At 39.2% G+C, this 11,353-nt stretch overlaps 1 protein-coding gene across 2 annotated transcripts in view; it reads left to right on the top strand.

Moving 5' to 3' along the window:
• Positions 1 to 6: 6 nt before the first annotated feature.
• FAM102B (family with sequence similarity 102 member B) overlaps positions 7 to 11,353 on the top strand; it is a 79,824-nt gene continuing 68,477 nt past the window's right edge. For both annotated transcript variants that reach the window (XM_029949329.1, XM_029949328.1), the window contains exon 1: positions 7 to 221. In XM_029949329.1, the coding sequence (XP_029805189.1) occupies positions 82 to 221 (140 nt within the window). In that variant the 5' untranslated portion in view covers positions 7 to 81. The remainder of the gene's footprint in view (positions 222 to 11,353) is intronic.

Raw genomic sequence — 11,353 nt, 5'->3', positions numbered from 1 at the left:
TCCGGCGAGCTGAGGCGGCGGCGCCGGCCCGCGCGCCCTTTGGGGCCGCCCCCGCATCCCGCTCGCCGGCGTCTGGCTCTCATGATGATGAAGAAGAAGAAGTTTAAGTTTAAGGTGGACTTTGAGCTCGAAGAGCTCTCCTCGGTGCCCTTCGTCAACGGGGTCCTCTTCTGCAAGATGCGGCTGCTGGACGGCGGCAGCTTCGCCGCGGAGTCCCCCAGGTAAGGCGCCCTGGCGCCTCGCGAGCCGCTCCGCCTGCCCCGAAGGGGGTTGCTTGATGGGCAGCTTGTCTTTCCTGGGCCCATCTGCTCCAGGGGGAAGGCCAGCCTCGTGAGCTCCTCTTCCTCTGGGGACCCAGTCTGAAATCAGTCAGGAGTTTATTGATCTGCACAAAGTGCTTCGCAAATGGGTCCATCTCAGCTGGGCTTGGCTCCTGCTCTCCTGATTCCAGATGGTTCCCGGTATCTACTCTTCCCTCCTAAATTCTCCAGGAATGGGTGCTGTGGCTGTGTGCTTCTGGTTTCTCTTAAGACATCTCCGCATTTGTGAAACGCAGAGTGGAATTTGAACTGTTGTTGAAACAGAAACAGAAATAACCCAAACTGCTTGTCGTTCCAAGAGCCCTAGCTCGGAGCTGAAACCTGTGCTTACTTAGCATTAACTCCTTTTCTCTTGTGGCTGACTCGGGGACTCGGGAGCCCAGCATGTGGCTAGGGTAGGCCTGATCAGGCTTGACTTGACTTGAGTCAAGTGTTCCAGGCGGATGAGACGACAGTCTGTGCCTCATCGTCTCCAGTTACGCGCTTACCACTCGCTGAATTACCAGCCTTGAGGTGGCCGCTAGTGGCTCTCAGTGTGAAGGACTTAGAACCAGGAGGAGAGCGCTCATTTCGAAAGGAGCCCCTTGGGACTCTCAGGGCGAGTCGTTGGCAGGTTGCCCACTGAAGTCAAGGGTGATAGTGTTCCTTAAGGTCTATTGGGTAGGTTGACAGATTTACACTAAGGTTAAGTGTTCTTTGAGAAAATAGGAAATTTACAGAATTTTAAAAAAATGAACTTTTAAGTTCCTGAGATCAAGGAAAGATTAACAATTAATGCTTATTTGTCCTAAATTTACTGTTCATGGACTTTGTATTTACCCTAAAAAATATTCTGCTTTTCTTTCTCTGTCATCCCTATTAATGTAAAGAGAATAAGATAAATAGGTTGTGAAATTGGGGCCAGAAAATTGTCTACAGTGGCAAGACTGAAGCCTAGAGAAGCCAGAAAATGTAACAGCTAATTGGCCAAAGCCAAGGATTTATAAAGCATTATTGACTCTCAGAACCCAGAAGCAGTTAGCCGAGGATACCTTTTAAAATTAAACAGCAGTGACAAATCTTCTGTGGTTATTCATTTGTTAATTACACTGCAATCATATTTAACACACTGGTACGAGAACGAGAACAGTGTAACTTAAAACGGTGCAACAGCTATTGTACCAATTCTCGAATGTCCGGTAGGTACAAATGACGGTCTTACCCTGGATCTTACCCTGTTTGCTGCAGGGTCACGAGCCCTGCTAATGGCGGTTAGACCAGCTCTTCTGGACCAGTGATGACATCTGGTGGTCAGGGTACTACTTCTCTAACTCTCTACTCCCTGGGATCACTGACTTGGCTTGCTGCTGACAAATCAGTTATTCCAGTGTTGCAGGCAATCATTTATTCAGCAAATACATGTAAATTGGATTCTTGCAGCTTATTATCTTATTTCATTCATACAGCAAATCTATGAGGTAGGGATTCCCGTTTTGTGGATGAATAAACTGACACTCAGAAAGGTTAACTTTCCCAAAGGCCCCCCACATCTGGTGAGTGAAAGGTCAAGATCTTGATATAGGTCTGTATGATTTCAAACAGACTGATGCCAGATGAAGGAGAAAAGTGTGCTGTGCTGAAGAGGGAGCTTCCTGATGGTTTTAACAAGCAAGGGGTATAATCTGATTTCTAATTTGCAAGAGTTGGAAAGGAAAAAGCAGAGTATCCTGGGCTAAACATCCCCCTTCTTTCCCAACAAAAATGTGACCTTAATGAAAATCAGTAGGGTTGAGAATAGTGCCCTGTATGGCCAAACAAAAACCCCTAGTTTGGAGGGAAATGATTCATAAGGAGCCTGTGCCTTGTTAGGTGGAGGTAGTTGGTGTAAAGCTAAGAGCAAGGATTTAGAATGAGGCAGATCTGAGCCTCAATACTGACTCTACCATGGTAAACCTGGGTAGGTTACTCAGCCTCTCAAAGATTCCATCTATAAAACAGAAACTGTCACTGGCCTATGGGGTGGTTGTGAGGATTTAGTAAAAGGACATGCAGAAAACAGCTATCAGTGCTGTAGCATCCAATTGACATTTAAAGAGAAGACAAGGAGCTTGTCCAGGAGGGCTTGCTTCCTTTAGGTGTTGATATTTAATTCCTTTATCTTGACAATTACAAAAGTGTTGGTTTGAAGAAGTTATCTCAGGGGTGTATGGCCTGGGTGGGTCAGACAGTTAAGTGTCCAACTTTGTCCTGCATGATCTCATAGTCTGTGAGTTCAAGCCCCGGGTCAGGCTCTGTGCTAACAGCTCAGAGCCTGGAGCCTGCTTCAGATTCTCTGTCTCCCTCTCTGTCTCTCTGCCCTTCCCCCCCCCCCGCCCCCCACGATCTGTGTGTGTGTCTCTCTCTCTCAAAAATAAATAAACATTAAAAAAATTGAAAAAGATACCTTATTCTACAAGGGGGGGGAACCTGAAATACCTAAAGGATGTGAATTATTTTTAAATTGCCTAACTTTTCATTATTGGCATGGCATTGCATCTCTAATTAAATGCTAAAATTTATTTTTTTTAAATAACTATGTGCCTCCTATAAATCAAATATGGGTAACACTATAATATTTCTTCCATAAAAAATATGAAGTTAACTACAAAAAAAGGGTTAACATGGCAGGCCCAAGACTACTTTTCTTAGAAAGGCCTGCTTACAATGTTTTTGCTAGCATCAGGGAACTTGAATGGTCACCAATTCCCAACACAGATGTAAAACTTTAGGGTGGTTCACTGCGCCTAGACTACAAACAATGTGATTTATGCTGAATCATTTCTAGGAGTCTGAAATTTTGGTCTGTGCAGGGGTGACTATATGACCAGTCACCCAATGAGCTTTCTTGGTAGACAACATGTGTCACCACGATTTGAAGCCGGAGTAACAGTGTTCTGGGTGATTCCACTGGGAGAAGACTTAGAAACTTGCCCCTGATTTCCCAGGACTTTGGTCCCTGGACCTTTTCCCTTTACTGATTCTGCTTTGTGTCCTTTCACTGTAATAAATCTTAACATGAGTATGACTATATGTTGAGTCCTATGAGTCTTCCCAGTGGATCACTCAACCTGGGGATGTTCTTGGAGACCCCTAATACATCGATGTACATTAAGTAATAATTCATTTTTTAGACAAAAGCCTTAGAGGCACATAGCAAACTATACATGTATTTGACTTTGTACAGAAACTAAAGATACAGGTCCTTCATTGCTCACCAAATATTAACTGAGCATTTACCAGGTTTCTAGCTGTGTATCAGGGGCTCTGAGAAGCACAACAAATAAAAATGCCCATAAGTGAATTAGCCCTACTTAATGAAATTAGATCATAGATGTGTAATTGCTTGCCAGTAGGAGACAGTATGATTTAGTGCCTAATCAATGGGTGAGACTGTATATGAGTGTTATTGAAATGCTGCAGGTAGAGAATTTATTTGCAGCTGAAATGGTTACTGAAAACCATATCGGCTTTTCAGTTGAGCGGACCAGGAGGATGAATTTGCATTGACAAGGAAGTGAGGGCGAGAGGGCAGCTTGAGCAGGTCATCAATAGGAGCTGGTGATAGATCAGCCTGATTGCAGAGAGAGTTCACACTGAACAGAAGCGAAGATAAAGACTTTGAATACCATTACAAAGAGTTTGTTTTCCACTGCTCTTAGGGTAAAAGTCAACTTGAGATTCTTGCACTGAGTTGTAATGTGATTAAAGTGGTATTGAAGCTGGCTAGCAGGCTGATGTTTGTCAGCTTCAAGTGGGGTAGACTAGAAGTGGGGAGACAAAGTAGGAGTTTGTAAAAAGAACCCAGGAAGGAGCTAATAAGAACCTGAACTTGGAGGCTTTTCACATAAGTGACTGATAAAATGATAATACTATGACAGATGCTCTATGACATGACAAAGAAGTCATGAAGAATCTTTGTTTCATTTTGTTTTGTTGAGGTAAATGTGGCATATTTGAGGTGTATTTGTTGATAGTATACAATGGGGAAGGGTAGGAAGAGGTAGATTATATGTTCCACACACTACATTGAGGTGACAGTGAGCCTGATAAGCAAGCAGCTAGAGACATATTTATTGTAGATTTCTTAGATTCTGTTCTATTGCAAATAAGGCTGCTTACCAGAATTTCCTTACACCGTTTTGCCCTTTTAAAGATTAGTAGTGGAAATTAATTTTAGAAGAATCCAGTTTCTCTTGGGAAAGTGTTTAGTGAAGAGGTTAGAAATAACATAGAAACTAGAATGTGTTTATTTGTAATAAGTGTTATTAAAATTGTCAGATTTTACATATCATAGTAAATAAAACATTCAGAAAATACTTTGTATGATTACAGTTATCTAATGAACTAAAACCAAATTATTGCCTAATAAAATATTTTTGAACCTTTCAAAAAGACAGAAAATTACATTAATTTAACCTTTAAGAGCATGCTTCCTTTGTAAAAGCATTTAAATCTCTTGAAGTTTCTTAAGTCTGTCAGAACAGGTCATTTCTAGTCTGTATTAATAAAGGAGTAAGAAGAAAATCTTCCTGTATTTTTAGGATTCCCAAGTTTGCCATATTTTGTTCATCTTTTTTTTGTGCTTATCGCTAAATACTTCTCTTAAGTTTCACATAAACTTGTGGCAAAAAACCATGTGAATTCAGGGAGTGTCCGGGAAGCTAATGAGCACATCTGTGTATTGGATCTTTTACTTTGTAAACAAGCTGAAGGGATTTCTTCTCTTTGGCCAGAATACGTCTTCATGTTTTCAAGATTTTAGTTCACTGCACATTGTGTACTTATTTTTAGTAATTTTTTTCCTTATTGCAAAAGTGATATAGATTCTTATGAAAAGTTTAGAAAATAGAAGGATGCCTGGGTGGCTCACTCTGTTGAACATCTTGGCTCAGGTCATGATCTCATGGTTGGGCTTGTGGGTTTGAGCCCCACATGGGGCTTTGCACCAACAGTGCAGAGCCTGCTTTGGATTCTCTCTCTATCTCTTACTCTCTCACTCTCTCAAAAATAAACAAACATTTGAAAAAATTTTTTAAAAAACTTAGAAAATAGAAAAGGAAAGAACAAAAATTGTGTATAAAGGGCCAACTAGAAATAATCAGTATTATATTTTGGTATATAAGATGGGAGTCTTTTTTTTAATTTATTTTTTTTATTTACTGACATTTTAAAATATTTTTTATACACGCACACACATACACACACACACACACACACACACACCTCACATCACATACTTTTAAAACCCAAAATAGTATCATAATGTACTTAACAGGTTTTCCCTCAGTGTATCTTCCCATATCATTACATATTTAACTACAAAATAATTTTTAATAGGTCGTATACCATTCCACAGTATGGATCTCCATGATTTATTAAACCATGCCTCTTTTGAAATAGTCTTTATCCTTTGTTTTTTTTTTTTTTTAGGTTTATTTATTTTGAGAGAGTTCCCAGGAATGGGGGAGGGAGTGGGAAGGGAGAGAGAGAGAGAGAGAGAGAGAGAGAGAGAGAGAGAGAGAGAGAGAGAGGGAGAATCCCAGGCAGGCTCTGGACCATCAGCACAGAGCCCCATGTGGAGCTCAAACCCACAAACTGTGAGATTGTTACCTGAGCCGAAACCAAGAGTCAGATGCTTAACCGACTGAGCCACCCAGGTACCCAGGTAAAAATATATGCTGTCTTTTTAATTAATACTTTTATGAATACACTATAGTGAATTTCATTAAAGCCAAATTTTGAACACATCTATTATTATTTTTTAGGACTAATAGTTAGAGGTGGAATTTGTGAGTCAAAAGACATGCAGATTTCTAATGCCCTTGATGAATTATTATCAGCTTGCCCTTCAGTACATTAAGTTGACTTCTCAAGATAAAAAATTACTGATGACTAGCAAATATAAAAAATAACCAATATTAGAAAATGCTGTTTGACCATATGGCACAGAATCCCCTTTTTTTTTCACATACAATTCACATATATATCATATTAGCTTCAGGTGTACAACATAGGGATTTGACATTTGTATACATTGCAAAGTGGATATCACAATAAGTCTAATTACCATCTGTCACCTTACAAAGTTAAAACTCTATCATTAAATTATTTCCCATGCCATACACTATCTCCCCATGACTTATTTGTTTTTTATCAGCTGGAAGTTTGTATTTCTGAATCCCCTTCACTGATTTTGTGCCCTCCTAACCCTTTCTCTCTGGCAACTGCCAGTCTCTTCCCTGTATCGATGAATCTGGGTTTTTTTTTTTTTTTAATATAGTCTATTGTCAAATTGGTTTCTGTATAACACCCAGTGCTCTTCCCCACAAGTGCCCTCCTCCATGACCATCACCCGCCATCCTCTTCCCCCCTCCCCCTTCAGCCCTCAGTTCGTTTTCATTATTCAAGAGTCTCTCATGATTTGCCTCCCTCCCTCTCCCTAACTCTTTTTCCCCTTCCCCTCCCCATGGACCTCTGTTAGGTTTCTCCTGTTAGACCTTTGAGTGAAAACATATGGTACCTGTCCTCTGCCTGACACTTCACTTAGCATAACACCCTTGAGTTCCATCCACGTTGCTACAAATGGCCAGATTTCATTCTTTCTCATTGCCATGTAGTATTCCATTGTTTTGTTTTTTAGATTCAACATGTAAGTTAAATCATGCAGTATTTGTCTTTCTTTGTCAGACTTTTTGCATTTATTATAATACAAGATCCATCCTGGTTATCACAAATGGCAAGAAATATTCATCTTTATGATTAAATAATATTCCATTAAATATGTATACCATATCTTTATCCATTTGTCCATCAATGGACACATAGGGTGTTTCCATTATCTTGGCTATGGTAAATAATGCTGTAGGGAACATAGGGGTGCATATATCTTTTTTAATTAATATTTTTGCTTTCTTCAGGTAGCCAATAGTGAAATTGCTGCATCATATTGTGGCTCTACTTTTAATTTTTTTAATGTTTTATTATTTATTTTTGAGAGAGAGACAGCATGAGCAGGGGAGGGTCAGAGACAGAGGAAGACACAGAAGAGGGAGACACAGAATCTGAAGACAGGTTCCAGGGCTGAGCTGTCAGCACAGAGCCCGACGCAGGGCTTGAACCCACAAACCGTGAGATTATGACCTGAGCTGAAGCCAGATGCTCAACCGACTGACCCACCCAGGTGCCCCATCTATTTTTAATTTTTTAAGGAACCTCCATACTGATTCCCATAGTGACCGCACCAATTTACATTCCCACCAGTAGTGCTCAAGGGTTCCCTTTTCTTCACATCCTCCTTAAGACTTGTTATTTCTTGGTTTTTTGATAATAGCTATTCTGACAGGTGTAAAGTGGTATCTCATTGTGGTTTTGATTTGCATTTCCTTGATGATACGTGATGTTGAGCATCTTTTCGTGTGCCTGCTAGCCATCTGTATGTCTTCTTTAAAAGAATCTCTATTTAAATCCTCTGCCTATTTTTTAAGTTTTTATTTAAATTCCAGTTAGATAACATATAGTGTATTATTAGTTTCAGGTGTACAACAAAGTGATTCTGCAATTCCATACAGCGCTTGGTGCTTATCAAAACAAGTGCGCTCCTTAATCCCCATCACCTATAAAACACATCCCCCCACCCACCTTCCCTCTGGTAACCATCAGTTAGTTCTCTCTAATTAAGAGTTGGTTTCTTGGTTTGCCTCTCTTTTTTTCCTCTCTTTTCTCATTTGTTTTGTTTCTTAAATTCCATATATGAGTGAAATCATATGGTATTTGTTTTTCTCTGACTTACTTTGCTTAGCACAGTACTCTCTAGCTCCATCACAAATGGCAAGATTTCATTCTAGATATGTCTCTTGTAGCAAAGGAAACAAAAGCAAAAATAAAATATTAGGACTTAATCAAAATAAAAAGCTTCGTGGGGCGCCTGGGTGGCTCAAGATTAAGCCTCCAACTTCGCCTCACGTCAGATTTCACGTTCATGGTTTGAGCCCCGCGTCGGGCTCTGTGCTGACAGCTAGCTCAGAGCCTGGAGCCTGCTTCCGGTTCTGTGTTTCCTTCTCTCTCTGCCCCTCCCCCTCTTATGCTCTCAAAAATAAATAAAACATTAAAAAAATTTTAATAAAAAATGTTTTTAAAAACACAATAAAAAGCTTCTGCACAGCAAAGGAAACAGTCAGCAAGACTAAAAGGCAACCTACAGAATGGGAGAAGATATTTGCAAATGACATATCTGATGAAGAGTTAGTGTCCAGACTATATAAAGAACTTATGAAACTCAACACCCAAAAAACAAATAATCCAATTTAAAAATGGACAGATGATGTGAACAGACATTTCTCCAAAGAAGACATGCAGATGGCCAACAGACACATGAAAAGATGCTCAACATCACTAATTATCAGGAATATACAAATAAAAACTACAATGAGGTATCTCCACATGCCTGTCAGAATAGCTAAAATCAACACAAGAAACAACAGGTGTTGGTGAGGATGAAGGGAATGGGGAACCTCTTGCCCTTTTGGTGGGAGTGCAAACAGGTATAACCATTGTGGAAATCAGGATGGAGGTTCCTCGAAAATTCAAAACAGAACTACTTTATGATCCAGCAGTTGCACTACCAAGTATTTACACAAAAAATAGAATAATACTAAATCAAAGGGATATATGCACCCTGATGTTTATAGCAGCATTATCTACAATATCTGAATTATGGAAACAGCCCAAGTGTCCATTGACTGATGAATGGATAAAACAGATGTGGTGTATATGTGCACATGTACACACACACACACAAACACACAGAAATATTACTCAACCATGGAAAAATGAAATCTCTGCCTCTTTTTTTAATCTTTAAAAAATTTTTTTAATGTTTATTTTTGAGAGAGAGAGCACAGGGAGGGGTAGAGAGAGAGAGGGACAGAGGATCAAAGCCAGCTCTATGCTAACAGCAGAGAGCCTGATGTGGGGCTTGAACTCATGAACCGTAAGATCATGATCTGAGCCAAAGTCAGACACTTAAACCACCTGAGCCACCCAGATGCCCCTCTCTGTCTATTTTTAATTGGATTGCTTGTCTTTTTATTACTGAGTTGTGTGGATCCTTTATATGTGGGATATTAACGCCCTTTTTGGATATATGATTTGCAAATATCTTTTCCCATTCAGTAGGTTGCATTTTCATTTTGTTGATGGTTTCTGTTGCTGTGCAGAAGCTTTTTAGTTAAGATTGTCCCATTTGTTTATTTTTGCTTTGTTTCTTTTGCCTTTGGAATCAGATTAAAAAACATCACTTGGATCAATGTAAAGAAGTTTACCACGTACGTTTTCTTCTAGGAGTTTTCTGATTTCAGGTTTAACATTCAAGTCTTTAGTCCATTTTTGAGTTGATTTTTGTGTATGGCATACGATAGTTGTTCAGTTCATTTTTTTGCATGTAGCTGTCCACTTTTCCAAACACCGTTTATTGAAGTGATCATCCTTTCCCCATTGTATATTCTTGCCTTCTTTGTCCTAATATTATTTATTTATTTATTTATTTATTTATTTATTTGAGAGTGCAGTTGGGGGAGGAACAGAGAGAGAGAGGAAGAGAGAATCCGAAGCAGCCTCTACACCATCAGCACAGAACTGATGTGGGGCTTGAACTCACAAACTGGGAGAACATGACTTGAGCCAAACTCAGAACCTTAACTGACTGAGCCACCCAGGTAGCCCTCCTTTGTCCTAAATTAATTGAACATATGTGCATAGGTTTATTTCTGGGCTCTCTATTCTTTTTCACTGATCTATGAGTCAGTTTTATGTCAGTGTCATAGTGTTTTGATTACCATAGCTTTGTAGTGTGTTTTGAAATCGAGTAGTGTGATACGTTTGGCTTCGTTCTTCTTTCTCAACATTAGTTTTGCTATTCAGGGTCTTTTGTGGGTTCCATACAAATTTTAGAATTATTGGTTTCAGTTCTGGGAAAAATGTATTTGAATTTTAATAGGGATTACATTGAATCTGTAGATTGCCTTGGGTAGTATGTTCAGTTAAACAATATTAATCCAGCCCATGGGCCTAGAATATCTTTCTACTTATTTATGTCATCTTCAGTTTCTTTCATCAATGTCTTATATTTTCATTTTTTTAGGTCTCTTGCCTTTTGCTTAAATTTATTTCTAGGTGACTTATTCTTCTTTTTTCTTTCTTTTTCTTCTTTTTTTTTTCTTTTTAAGAGAGAGAGAGAGAGAGAGAGCACAGAGGGAGGTGGGGGCAGCAGAGAGGGAGAGAGAGGGAGAATCCCAAGCAAGCTCCATGCTCAGCATGGAGCCCAGTGTGGGGCTCAGTCCCACAACCCTGGGATGATGACCTGAGCTGAAATCAAGAGTTGGACACTCAACTGACTTAGCCACCCAGGCACCCCTATTTTATTCTTTTTTTATAGGATTGTAAATGGGATTATTCTTTTGATTTCTCTTTGTATGGAAATGCAACAGATTTTTGTATATTAATTTTGCATCCCACAGCTTTACTGAACTCATTTATTAGTTCTATTCTTTGGTACAATTTTTAGTGCTTTCCATATGTAGTATCGTCTCATCTGCAAATAGTGACAATTTCACTTCATTTCCAAATTATATGCCTTTTATTTCATTTTCTTGCCTAATTGCTGTGGCCAAGCCTTCCAATGCTATGTTGAATAAAAGTAGGGATAGTGGGCAGCCTTGTCTTTTCCTGATCTTAAAGGAAAAGCTTTTAGATTTTCACTGTTTAGTATAACAGCTGTGGTTTTGTCAATTATGGCTGTTTTTATGTTGAGGTACATTCTCTTTATACCCAGTTTGTTGAGAATTTTTATCTTGAGTGGATGTTAAATTTTGTCAAATGCTTTTCTGCATTTATTGAGATGATCATGTGTTTTTTATCTTTTATTTTGTTAATGTGGTATATTACATTGATTGATTTACAGGTGTTGAACCATCTATGCATTACTGAAATAAATCCCATTTATTTGATCTTGATCTCCC

This window comes from Suricata suricatta, chromosome 8 (assembly GCF_006229205.1).
Source record: "Suricata suricatta isolate VVHF042 chromosome 8, meerkat_22Aug2017_6uvM2_HiC, whole genome shotgun sequence".
Classification (NCBI taxonomy): domain Eukaryota; kingdom Metazoa; phylum Chordata; class Mammalia; order Carnivora; family Herpestidae; genus Suricata; species Suricata suricatta.
This window is presented reverse-complemented; position numbering and strand designations above follow the sequence as displayed.